At 51.2% G+C, this 13,460-nt stretch overlaps 1 protein-coding gene across 6 annotated transcripts in view; it reads left to right on the forward strand.

Annotated features, from left to right (window-relative positions):
• Nucleotides 1-436: 436 nt before the first annotated feature.
• The window catches only part of HNRNPUL1 (heterogeneous nuclear ribonucleoprotein U like 1), a 36,548-nt gene continuing 23,524 nt past the window's right edge, over nt 437-13,460 (forward strand). The window contains exons 1-5 of one of the 6 annotated variants that reach the window (XM_027617612.2): nt 437-486; nt 6,170-6,292; nt 8,287-8,443; nt 10,182-10,255; nt 11,647-11,786. In XM_027617612.2, coding sequence (XP_027473413.1) covers nt 459-486; nt 6,170-6,292; nt 8,287-8,443; nt 10,182-10,255; nt 11,647-11,786 — 522 coding nt within the window. In that variant the 5' untranslated portion in view covers nt 437-458. Of the gene's footprint in view, nt 487-1,963; nt 2,409-6,169; nt 6,293-8,286; nt 8,444-10,181; nt 10,256-11,646; nt 11,787-13,460 lie in introns of those variants that run through there. The other 5 variants (XM_027617613.2, XM_027617610.2, XM_027617611.2 and 2 more) reach the window with 5 other exon arrangements.

Raw genomic sequence — 13,460 nt, forward strand, 5'->3', positions numbered from 1 at the left:
CACTGAAATTCAGACACATATAGTAACAGACGCGAAAAATTACATAGATACAAACATATTTACAAACATCTGAGAGGCAGATATTCACCAGGAATAGGAAGAAACTAGAGTAACACAGATTACGAAGGGTAAACACAGAGAGACACACAGAGTACAAGTACTCACAGACTCAAATGTTCAGATTCACATAGAAACACAGGCACAGAACACCTCCAGTCGTCACGGGCCCACAAAGGGACTCCTGCCAAGACAAACCACAGTGCTTTGCACGCCATCGAGGGCCCGCGTGTCTGGGTGTATCCGGCAGCACATGGAGAAACCCTTGGCAGCGCCCGGACGCCCCCCGGTGGCGCTCCTGAAAACCGAGGACAGTTCAATCCGGGCCACAAACTTTTTTAGAACAAATCCTTGTGGGAAGCTGGGAGGAGAGAGGAAGTCGGACGTGGGCGAGGGGCGGGATGTCTGGACTGGAACCTCCGGGCCCACGTGAGTGTCTGCCCCGTTTCTGAGTGGGTGCTGTGTGTCGAGGCGGCCGTGTCAGCGTGTAGCGTAACTGTCCTTTGTCTTTCTCATTTGATGCCGCCTGTCTGTTGCGGACCTGAGTGGCCACATCGACACTGCCGTTTGGTGTATTTGTCCCCTTCATTGATGCATCTGATCTGACTCACGGCCATTTGTTTATCTGTGTCGTGTGTGTTTTTGTCTTAAGTAGTGTGCGGTTTTTGTGGGCTTACGGTATGGCTCAGTGGGCAGCGGGCGTTTGCACTATGTATCCCGACTGTGTATCTTTGACAGAAGTTTTGTGTCTTTTGAGTTAAGAGGCGACAGGTGGTGCACTGGTAGACATTGCGAAACTCTGTGGCGTTTGCATTTGTAGCGTGAGGCTGAACTACGAACCTTGTGTGCTTTAACTTGTCAGTACAGACGCCAAACTGCCAGAACTACTGAACAGCGGTTTAGAGGATTTGGGGTAGAGACCCGCGAACTTCTGGAGGTCTTCCCGGAGGGGAAGGCTCTATGGTCGCGTGCAGAGCGCCCATTCCACGTAAGATACCAACCATAGAGAAAGACGGCGGCAAAGCTAGGATCGTGGAAAGAGGCGCCCCTTGAGATGAACTATCAAAGGGAGGAGGGTGCGATTTCCTTCACAACTTTTCTCCCGTTGTCAGTTTAGCCTCTATATTCAAACCTAAGTCAAAAGACTCTTTTTCATAAAGGCAACTGAGTTTCTTCCAGTTTAAGGATAATTTATCTACTTTATCTCGTCGGCCTCCCTCCACAGCGACGTTTGTGAGGCAGGCCGCTGAAGAACGGCCAATCTGGCTAGCTTTTCCTAAAGCGATCCCACTGTACGAGCTTTAGTGAGATAAAACAATAATTGCGATTGGTGGGCCGATTGTTTTGAAACCGCCCTAACGGCAAGGGGCGGATCCTTCGCGAATTCATCTTTCCGGTTTCTTAAAGGCAACAGTGAAAGGAGGAGGGGGAGTTGGTCGGCCGACCCTCCATTTGATTGGTTCTAGTGGTTTTACCGCTTGGACTCCTCTAGGGGCGGGAGATCTAGACCAATCAGGGTATGTGTTACAGGAGACCCCAGTTTGATGAAAGGACCGCGCAGGAAAGGCCGAGAGTGTTTTGGAGGGGCGGGACGGATTTCATTCTGAGATCCCATCGCTGATTGGACCAAGTCTTTACTCCTTTTTCTTCATTTGACCCTACGGGAGCGGGCGCGCGGGTGCTACCCAATCACCGCGTGCTCCGCCTCCCGCCTTTTCCCGCCCTCCGCCCCGGCGGCGGCAGCGACGTAGGCCAACGCTTCCTCCCTGGCTGCTCCTGAGCCCTCTCATTGCCGTTCTTTTGAAAGCTGCGCTCTGATTGGCTGAGTCTCCCGGCCCGCGCCCGTTGCCTTCACGCGATGGCCAATTGGCACCCGTGTTGCATCGCATGGGGCCACGGAGGAGGGGGAGGCGGCGGCGGCGGCCATTTTGAGCCGCCGCCGCCATTGGAGCGGGCCCCCCCCCTTCCCCCTTCGCCTCCTGACAGGAAAGGTTTAAGGGGGACAGAGCCCTGGGAGGCCGGGCCGGGCTCGGGGGCCGCCCCGGGGGCCCGGGCCATGGATGTGCGCCGTCTGAAGGTGAACGAACTTCGCGAGGAGCTGCAGCGCCGCGGCCTGGACACTCGCGGCCTCAAGGCCGAGCTTGCTGAGAGGCTGCAGGCGGCGCTGGAGGCCGAGGAGCCCGACGACGAGCGGGAGCTCGAGGCCGACGACGAACCGGGGCGACCCGGGCACAACAACGAGGAGGTCGAGACCGAGGGGGGCTCCGAGCTGGAGGGGACCGCGCAGCCACCGCCGTCCGGGCTGCAACCGCACCCGGAGCCTGGCGGCTACTCGGGGCCGGACGGACATTGTGAGAGTGCGCGGGGCGGGGGTCGGGGAGCCCGGAGTCCGGGCCGAGGAAGGGCTGTGGGACGCGGAGCCCGGCGCCTGAGGTCGGGGAGATGGCCTGAGGATTGGGGGATCCCGCTACCCGCCGCTGAAAAGGATCTAGGGCCGAGGGCCTCGGGACGACCGGAGGGTGGACCCTGGCATTCGGGGCAGGAGAGATACTGGAGTGGGGGCACTGGGTTTGGGGGATGAGGAAGGTCCGGGGGGTGTAGAGGATTCCGGAGCCTAGTGCTCGGAGACCGGAAGCCGTGGTTTCTGGAGCCCAAGTGTCGGAAGAACAAGAGGTTTTCTAATCGCGGGCTGAGGAGGGTCTTGGAAATGACGGTTTCAGGGTTTGGAGCTGGGTGGGCTTGAGAGCTCTGCTAAGCCCAGCGTATGGGCTGGGCGTCGGGAGCCGTGTTTTTAGAGCTGGGAGAGTTTTGAGAATAGAGGATCTTGGAGTTTGCTGCTGGGTGGGGTATAGGGAATTCTCCTCTTTGGTACTGGGATGGGTTAGTGAGATGGAGGTGCTGGTGTCTGGCCAGGGGGAGGATCTGATGGACTGGGTGCTCTGGTATGTGGCTAGTGAGCATTTAGGGAATGTGGGAGACTACCATGTGTTTGGACTGTGAGGGACCCACCTCTGTCCGAGGCTGGCCTGGGGGACTCTCAGATCCAGGGCTGGAAGGCCAACGTTGAGGCAGGGCCAACTTGGGCATTTGGTGCTGGGAAATCTGGGGACCTTCTGGTTGACTTCCAGAGGAGGTTTAGGGAACCCTGGTCACTGGAGGCAGGCAGGGGAGGGAAGGATGTCTCCCTGGGCAGGGAACCAAGAGGTCTTGAGCTGGGTAGGTTCTGAGGACAGGTAATCCGGTGGCTACTGCTGAATGGTCTTGGATTAACAGTATGGAGTGTTTGAAGAACAGAGGTAGCTGGGGGTGGGGTGGGGCAGATAGCAAATTGGTGGAGTTTGAAGTTGAGGAAGGATCTGGGGGACAGATGATCCTTGTGTCCAGTACAGGAGTGTATATGTGGCTAGTAAATATGGGAGAGGGGAGAGTATAGAATGGAAAGAGAAAGAAAACTTGTTGACTTGGCTAGGGGCCTCAGGATAGAGTGAGGGAAGTGTTTTTGAGGCTGAGTGTCTCCTTCACGAGAAGGCTCCTTGGTCCCCAGAAAAAGTTACTTGTGTGCCCAGGGATTGGGGGTCTAAGGGTGTAGTAGGGAACCGCTGCAAGAGCCAGAAGGTATGACTCAGAACGAGAAGTTATAGGGTAGATCTATGATTGTCTGAAGAGAGCAGGCCCTGGTATGGAAGGGAGGAAATCTGGAGTTAGAAAAGTGTGGTTTTCTAGCCAGAGTGAGGATTGGAGAAGTTAAGGAGTAAGTAGAAAAGACTCTGGCATCCAGCGTTTGTGGTATTTCTCTGAAAAGAGGGTGCCATGGGGTTAAGAGAATGAGGAGAGCAAGGGGGTGAGAGAAGAGACAAGAAATTGAGTTGGCATTGGGTGCTTACTGACTCGTTTATGAAAGGTGGGAAGTCCTGGAGTATAGATTTGCCGTGGGGGCAGCCTAGGGATTGTCCAGGGCCCACATGCCCTTGTGGGGAAGAATACTTCCCCTCGCAGAGACCTGTGAACGGAGGAGGAGTGGCCCAGTGTGCATGTCTAGGGCAGGAGAGGCCCTGGTAGGAATGCCTAAGAGGAATGCCCGGTGGCCAGAGGTGCCTCAGAAGAGGGCATGTTAGACTCAGACGGACTTTGTTTTAAAGATGGCTCTGTGACTTGGGCAAGTCAGTGTACCTCCAGGTGGTTTCGTTGTGTGCACAACAGGGATAATAATAGTGCCCCCCAGGATTGTTATGAATGAGGTCACATGTGTAGGGAGCTTAGCACTGGGCCTGCCTGTTATTAGGAGGTGGATGTTTTAGAGTGGAGAAGGACCCCAGAATCATGGCTTATCCGGGTGCAGCTTCCTCTGTGGGCACAGGAGAAATTCTTGAGAAGAGAGATGTGAATATTTGTGGGAAGAAGAGCACTGTGCTTGGAGCCTAGAAGAAACCGAATGGTTTGAAAAGCCCTCCCTGTGTTCCAATTAAGGAGATACTCTATTTCTTCCCTTTTCCCCTGCAACAAAATCCTCTGAGCCCCCTTCATGCCCTGCTGCAACCCTTCCTTCAAGCTCTGGTAAACAGGGCTGTAGCAAACCACGTGATCTGTTACTTTCCTCCCTTTGGGCTGCACCTGGTTTGTGCCTAGATGTATTTGTCCTCTGAGAAAGGATCCAGTCAGTCAGCAAGTGGCAGAAGAGTCTCTCCTTCCCTGTGGTTCTGCCGGCCCTGGCATAGCCACTAGTAGGGCCCTAGAGGCACCTAGCAGAGTTTGCCCTTGGGTTGGAAAGCCTGCTTGCTGCTCATCCTGGGTTTCCAAACTTCTCTCTGGCTCTGGCTGCAAGGGTCTTCTTGAGTTTGCTACTCTGGTTTTAGTCTCATCTCTGAGCTTTCACATGTTATTCCAGCCCCACAAATGTTTCCTCTTATCACTGAGCTCTCACCTATGTATCCTTTGAGTCAAGGCTTCTCTGTTACTTTCTGGGTCCCTGTCTTAATTTCTTCATAGATGTGAACACAATTAGAATTTGCTTTTTGTGTTTAAGTATTTGTTTAATGTATGTCTGTTTCACTAACCTGAAGGCTTCAGTGGGGCAAACTTACTCTTAGCTGTATCCCAGGGTCTGGTGTGTGGTATGCACTCCATGGGTAGTTAATATTATTCTAATAAGAATAAGCTTCTATTCTTAGTCTTATTTCATAAGACATTTTCTCAGGACCCTTCCCACCTAGCTCCAAATATTTCAGGACTTATTCCCTAACGAGTCTAAAGGCCACTGTTAGGACTCCTGTTTTCTTAACAATTCCTTTCCTTCTCCCTCCCCCCACCTCCCATTTCCCTTTCAACTGCATTAGATACCCTTTATCTTTTCTTTCTTTCTTTTTCTTTCTTTTTTTTTTTAAGATTTTATTTATTTATTTGACAGAGAGAGCACAAGCAGGGGGAGCGGCAGGCAGAGGGAGAAGCAAAGCAGTCTCCCTGCTGAGCAAGGAGCCCAATGCTTGGGACTCAATCCCAGGACCCTGGGATCATGACCTGAGCCGAAGGCAGGCGCTTAACCAACTGAGCATGTGCTATCCCACCCATGGATACCTTTATCTTTGCAGCTATTGGGGGGTGGAAGAGATTCGTAAAGAGGGTTGACTGTGCAGATGGGAGTGAATTGGGCCAGGCAGAGGACTGATTTGTGCCCTAAAGCCAACTCCCTACGCATTACACCATGTCAGAGGACAGCCAGACTGGTGTATTTTAAACTGCTACATGGAGTCCCAGGTGTCTGTAGGGTTGTCCCAGCCCTGGAGTCGGGACTTTGGGGGTAAGGCCAAGCTGGTATACCTTCTCTGATCCTCCTATTTCCTCACTTTAACCAGAGCACTTGTACCTCAGTTGGTTTTATTTGTTGGGATTCTGTACAACCCAGTCACAGATGCATCACCAGCCATTTGAGGGACAAGAGGGCATGTCCTCAGGCAGCTGGGTCCACTGACTGCCCAGATAGGTTTCCATCTGAAGATGTTATCATACCTTTTAGCCTTTGGCAGACTGTTCCCAGTGGGGATGACATCGTGTAGCACCAAAAAGCCACCTCCGGTCCCAAGAAGCACCCTTCTAACTGGCCATTTTTTGTTTTAAGATGTCATGGACAATATTACCAGGCAAAACCAATTCTATGAGAGCCAGGTCATCAAGCAAGAGAACGAGTCTGGCTACGAGAGGAGACCGCTGGAAATGGAGCAGCAGCAGGCCTATCGCCCAGGTGGGAACATGCACGTTGTACATCTCTTTTGAGGGAAAGAGAATCTGTACGTGGCCCATGCCCTCTGCCTAAAGCCTGTCTTCCTCTTGGGCACTGTCACTCTGGCAAGGTTCTTCTGAAGGAGAGAATTTAATCCTGCTCCCAGGTGTTGAGAGAGGGGAGTCTTCATGGTATCTGTTTTCAGATGTTAGTACCAATACCCTGGAGAGTTTAGACTCAGAGGCCAATACTTGAGTCTTATTTAAAATCTTAGAATGTAGAATCCAGCAAGGACCTTCCAAATCTAGTCCAGTTGTTCCCATGTTCTGAAGAATATTGTTCCAGGAGCTATCATTAGGGACTTCCCAGGAAAGGGTTCCTTGGCCAAAATATATCTGGGAAATGCAGCATGTGCTATCCCACTCCTGGGAGAATCACTGTACTCAGAGCATTAGAGGCCCTGAGAAGTCCTAGACTGAAAAAACCCTGTGTCATATTGTTTAAACCCAGGGTTTCCCAAGTATGTCTTTGTAGAACAAAGTTCCCTGTAGCATCAGTTTGGGAACACCAGATGTAACTCCGCTCTCACCTCCCATTTTACAGACTGGGGAGGTGGCTTGTCTGACGGCAGAGCTGGGGTTAGAACCTGGGAAACCGGTGCCTGGGCCACTGCTCTTGGTTAATGAGCATTCCCAACCATTTTGTGTCCTACAGTTTGGAAAGCAAGGTCCCACTGTTGAGTAATGACGGAGCCAGGACTGCCTCCCAGTCTTGTGTTCCTTTCACTGTGTTGTGGCCCTGGTGCCCTTTCTTTGTGAATCTAGTTGATTGTATCTAATTCCATTCTTGGTTCATCCACAAAGTGAAATCCTCAGGATTTTAATTTTAATGTAGGTTAAACTGCAGATTTGTGTCAGGCTCTGTGAGACTTGTGGGATCATTTGGCCCAAGGAGAGTATTTTCTGTGTGTTACCAACAGTTATCAGGGCCTCCTGTGAGCGCAGCTCTGTGCTGGGACCACGGAGGCTCTCTTCAGATGGGTGAGTGCAGTCCCTGCCCTGGAGGCCCAGGAGCCTTTTCTGTGTGTGCCAGAGCTAGGGAGTGATGCGAGGGGGTCTTGGGTTGAGTGCTGAAGTGAGGAGATGTGAGTGATCCACAGCACCAGGCATAGATACCGGTTCCGGTTTGCTCCTGATTAGGTTCTTAGATTCTTGGTTCTGATTCTTGAGGTCTGCCTGAGACTGGGCCTTTCCCGTGGTTTACAGCATGTTATCCCATCCTGACTTTCTGCTTGTGGTGTGACTTAATAAGGCCATGACACCTATGGGCTGGCCTAAGTGCAGACCCCCCACCCCTGCTTCTGCAGTGATTCTGGGCTTTGTGGTAGAGTGATTGAAGCCAGTGGAGTTAGCTGTGGGACCACAATGTCCTGTTGACTTGACACCCCCCGCCCCGCCCCCCACCCCCCCAGCCGCCAGACTAAAGAAGCTTTGTAAGAACTGAGTTGGAGAGATTCTCTGGGAGGAGAAATTGGAGAATGTCGGATCATGGGATCTCCGTTTAAAGGGATCTTAGAAATTTTCTAGGGTTCTCTTCTACTTGGCCTGGGCCCAGGTAGCTGCCAGCTTTCATGGGGCCTTTGGCAAAGTAGCCAAAGGCAGCCATTCTACCTTTGGGTGGGCCTTTAGGAGAGCTTGCCTTTATTCAGTACTGAAGTCCCCTCTCCCTCCCCGTGAAGCCTGAGAGTTATCTGACTGACATCTGTCACCTCATCAACGGCCAGCGCTGATGGGCCTGGCTGGCCATCTCCAGCCCCCCTTTACCCTGGCCCTGTTCTCCAGTACGGCCTTCTTGGCTCCCTTGGCAGGCTTCCGTTGAACCCGGCAAGCTGCCTGTGCCCAGCCCATCATCACTGTAGTCAGGACCCTGCCAATATCTCCTGAGGTAAAAGGGACCAGAAAAGTGATAACTAGGGAGTTTCCAAGTGTCTTGACTGTCTGGATTTGTCCTGACAGTAGAAGTGAAGACAGAGATGAAGCAAGAAGCACCCGCCAGCTTCCTCCCGCCCGAAGCATCTCAACTCAAGCCAGACAGACAGCAGTTCCAGAGTCGCAAGAGGCCTTATGAAGAAAACCGGGGACGGGGGTACTTCGAGCACCGAGAGGATAGGAGGTGGGTGTGTGAGGCGATAGTCCCCCCCCTTTCCCAGTAGGTTTCTGTGTCTGTAGCCTGGTGCCCGCTGAGACCTTTGAACTAACGAAGTGGGCAGGGCTCTCCCTGCCCTTACTCACTCGCTCAGCCCTCCCTGCACTCACTGCCAGATTCAGCTTTGCTAAACTTTTGCTCCTTCCTTCAGCTCCTCCCTTCTCATTACCTTCAGGATAAAGTCCAAAAACTTTGCTTTTCGCATGTGAGGTGCCAGCCTGCCTTTTCAGTCCTTTGCCTCACAGCCCTGTTGTCCTGCACGGTGTCCTATTCTTCGTGGCTGCTTAATATCCCTTGATGGAAAGATTTATTTCCTGACTCTTCTCCCAAACACACGCTTCCCTCTGTCTCCTAGTTTATTCGTCGTCACACTCATGCTCCTTTCACAAGGTGCTTGCCCTTGGGCTGGACACTGGGGACACGGATGATTTGGACAGTGGGTTTTGCTCTCTTTTGGTCCCAGTGTAGGGCCTGAGGTAGACACACCAGTATGCCACAACCTAGTGGGGCCAGTAGGCCGGATGCGTGTGAGTGTCAGGAGATTAGAGGAGGGAGTGGCCTCTCTACCCTGGTCATTTTCCTTTCCTGACAAGGCCTCTCCACCCCTCTGGTCAGCCCCAATCCTACCCTCCCCTCTTTCAGCTTCTGGGTGAAGAGTTTTCTGATCACAAACTAGGAATGACCATTCCTTCTCTACTCATCTAGACTCGTTGTCTGACACATTTTATTTCCTACTTGGTGGACTCCATCCTCTCATGGCTTGTGACTCTGAGACAGGGCCTGGGTCTTTTGGCTGTGACTAAAGGTACGATGTGGAACCACTTCTTAGGAGTTTCTCCCAGTGCCTCCTGCAGAGCAGAGGTCTAGGTTGCCTGCCTGTGGAGAGCAAAGGAGGAATACTTGCTCCGATTTGAGGTTGGCAGAGAAAGTTTTCTAGGATAGACTTCTTGTGTGATGCGCTCCTTCCTTGTACAGGGCTCTGTGCTGGCCCTGGACTGGCAGGGCTGGAGGGGTACTCACCAGAGGGAAGCCTCCCAGATGGGCCTCGGCTACTTGATCCGGGCACACGGGACCCTGCGCATTGGGCCCCATTCTTCTACATTTCTCCTTTATTCCTATAAGTGGAAACCAGCAGTATTTTAACATTAGTCCCATTTTGGTGTTTTGGTAGGAGATGAGTCTCATTCATAATTTAGGACACTTGACAGAAAGAGACTGAAAAAATGGGTCATTTCAAACACTTGCGGATATAGAGTCTTAGGAAGATGTGGACAGATTGTGATGACTGGGGTGATCTGAGTCCTTGTATAGTCCCCTTTCTGGCCCAATCCCTGCTGAACTACTGTATCTTCCCATCGGTAACAGAGGCCAGTATGGAGGCAGCTCTCAACACGCACAGGGCGTGGCTCAGAATCTTGGGGTGTGAGAGGAGAGTCATCTTGGAACAAGCTAGTTAAATGATTCTGCTGGCCCTCTTGAGCAGAGGGTGCCCTCTCTAGTCCCTGTCCCCACTTTAGGAGTTAACAGTCATTGCTCTCATGGCAAGGGTGTAGGGTGGCCGAGTGCTTTTGCTAACCTCTGTGGGAAGAAACTGAAATCCAGGAAGCAATCTGGAGGCCACTTATAAATTCCAAGAGAACCTTCATTTCCCTTCCTCTGTGCTCATCTAACTGTTCTCATGGGACTTAACCCCTTTTCCTGACAGGGGCCGCTCTCCTCAACCTCCCGCTGAAGAGGATGAAGATGACTTTGATGACACTCTTGTTGCCATCGACACATGTGAGTCCTTGGGGTGCCTATCTGATCCTACTTTGCAGTCAGTTCTGGGAAACTGGGATGTGAGAAACCAGGCTCTGGAGCAACGGTACTGGTTCGGAGGCCAAAGATCTCCCAGCTGTACCTGGGATCCTGGGCAGGTCATTTTTCTTCTCTCACCTTCTCTTCAGGGAGGTATAATTCTGCCCTGCTACCTCAGAGAACTTTCAGTAACACTCCTCAGAATGGGTACAAGGGCAATTTGGAAAACCCTGAACACCCAGGGGGTTGTCAGCTAACCAAGAAGGGAACCTGAGTGCGGCTGGGGAAACTTAACTCTTTGACGACCAGTCCCCCAGTTTCCATCTACTGCTCACGTTCCTGGTGAAACTAATGCCACCTTGTCCTCGGAGGCATTAGACTGGTCCGCCCTGCCCTCTGTCCTCCAGTTTCTTTCCACTGGATAAGTGGCTTCCCCTTGACTATGCATCTGAACCCTAGGGGTAGTGGTGATAAGAGGTCCTGCCTCTCGTCAGACAGGATCTCAGTGGTAGAACCTGGGAACCTGACTTTAAATGAAGCCAGATCGTGTCTGAGAACACTGTACTTTTTGTACTTTGGAAGAGAGAAAGACACCTCGTACACAGTCCCTTCTGTCACAGGATCTTAAAGCCCATATACCCAGAGTAAAGCTAAACTTTTTTTAAGTATTGGGTGGCAGTGGTCAGTGAAGTGGTGGCTGATCAAATGCCAAATGTACAGACCACAACTCTCAGCCTTTACAGAAAAGATGGTGTGGTCAGGAAAGACTTTCTTGGAGGCCTGACGGGCTTCTTGAAGAGTGGGAAGAGTTGGAGCTCCAGCAGGAGAGTCCAACGCCCACAGAGGAGGTGGGAGCCTGCGGTGCACCTGGACAGTGGTGCCTGGTGGCGAGCGTGGGTCTGGGTCAGATGTTTGTGCACCTGTTGGCAGCAGGAGTCTGGCTCCCAAACCGATAGACTTAGCACAGGGAAATGGTTAGGGTTTATGGCTCTGGGATTAGCCTTTAAATTCTAAGTCCCTTGAACATGATGAGATACGGATCCTTTCCCTATAACGTGTACCTTCCCGTAAAGTGTATTTGTGTACAATTTCTGGGGGTTCCTCCAACCGCCATCCTTGGACCCCAGCCAGGTGGAGAGCCCAGTTCCTTTGTGTGATGGCTGCTTTGGTCCTGTGCCGGTGAGTTTGCAGTAGTCTGGAGCCTTGCTGCCGAGCTGGAGAATGGCTAGCGGGTGTGCTGGTTTCTCAGGAACCTGCCCTCACGATGTGTCTGCTTGTGTACTCCTGGTTAGCACTCCTGGAGGACTTACCTTTGCCTTTCCCTCTCTCAGATCTTTAAAATATCAGCTAACTTCCAGCTTTTTCCTCCACAGATAACTGCGATCTCCACTTCAAGGTGGCCCGAGACCGGAGTAGTGGCTACCCTCTCACGATTGAGGGCTTTGCCTACCTGTGGTCAGGAGCCCGTGCCAGCTATGGAGTCAGAAGGGGCCGTGTGTGCTTCGAGATGAAGGTGAGTGGGAGCAACTGAGGGTTTAAGAACAGAAAGCAGGTCCATCCTTTGGCATGAGCCGTTCATCAGCTACTTGGGTCAGAGCCACGACTGTAAAAAAGATTGAGCATAGACTGTGTGTGTCCAAGCAAAAAAAGCATGGTGGACTCTAGAGAACCATATCATTGCTGAACGCCCTATTGGGAAAGCAAGCCAACCATACAGTGCCTCATCAGGGTGATTTTTGCTTGGTGGGATTTTTTATTTTTTTATTTTTTTTTTATTTTTTTCTTCAGTGAGATTTGACCCAGGTATTATACAGCCAACCTCGCTAGGGATAACATGTTTGTAGAACTGGGAAAAGGATTTGTTTGGAAGAAAAATGAGCTAGAAGGAATGGAAGTGGACCCTGCCAGTTAAAGAGAGGCCAGAAGGAGAGCTGGGCAAAGAGCCACCAGGCCGTCCTCTACCATTGTCTCCCCATGGTTCGTGTCAGGTTATGTTTAGGAAAACGACACATTCTCGTGTTCAGCGAAAATTCAGATAGCACAGAAGAGTGTAGGGTAAAAAAAGCAGAAGTTAGACTCAGATCCTCCTAGTCCCCATTCTACTCTTCAGAAATAACACGTGTTAACAATTTCTTGCATGTCCCTTGTAAATCCAAACTTATTTATGACCGCTAGTATTTACAGTACTGTTTGCACACGCTACATAATGGTGCCGGGCTCTGTACATGGACATCTCCGTTAATCTCCCCACTGTACCATCATGATAGAGGCACTACGCTCCCCGTTTTTTAGAGGGGCAAGCTGACCGAGGTTTATCATTTCTGATTGACTAAGTCTGTCGGTTTTGAATTGCGAATTGTTTTGTGTGCCACTCAGAGAGAAACCCTGTCAGTTAAACTTCTAGAGTGCTTTCTCACTACATCAGTTGTAAGATCTACCCTGATTTGGACACATCGAAATGTGGAAATGTGCATCCAAAAGTCAATAGAATAGGTTAACTTTATAGAAGCCACCAACTAATACAGATAGGTAGGGTTGTTAGGCAGTCTAACCTGTAAGGTAAGTCAGAAGGCGTGGGTCATTCTTTCTGCTTTTTGTACTTAGTACCATGTCTTGGATGACAAGTTCCGTCCCTGTACCTCAGCCATGCTTCGCTCTCTGGCTGCTTCATCTATTCTGTGGCGTGGATGTGCCGTAACGTGGCAGTGCCTTATTTTTTAATTTTATTTTTGGCAGTGCCCTACTGATGGTTTGGTGGGGGGGAGTTGTGTGTTTTTTTTTTTAAGATTTTTATTTATTTATTTAACAGAGGTAGAGAACACAAGTAGGCAGAGCGGCAGACAGAGGGAGAGGGAGAAGCAGGCTCTCCGCCGAGCAGGGAGCCCGACGTGGGGCTCGATCCCAGGACCCTGGCGCCCAGGGAGTTGTTTTTAATATAAACAGCGTCACACTGAATATCCTGTGCGTGTGTCATGTGGTCCCGCGTACACCTATGGGTGCATCTGTAGAGTAAACTGGAAGTTGAATTGCTGGGTTATAAAGCATATGCATTTGCAGTTTTCATAAGAGGTTGCTAAATTGCTTGCCAAAGACATGGTGCCAATTTATCCTTCTACGCTAAGTATGAAAGTCCCCATTTCCCCTGCAGCATATTAAAATTGAAAAATAACTATATTCATGGGGCGCC

The sequence above is a fragment of the Zalophus californianus genome, chromosome 17 (genome assembly GCF_009762305.2).
Source record: "Zalophus californianus isolate mZalCal1 chromosome 17, mZalCal1.pri.v2, whole genome shotgun sequence".
Classification (NCBI taxonomy): Eukaryota; Metazoa; Chordata; class Mammalia; order Carnivora; family Otariidae; genus Zalophus; species Zalophus californianus.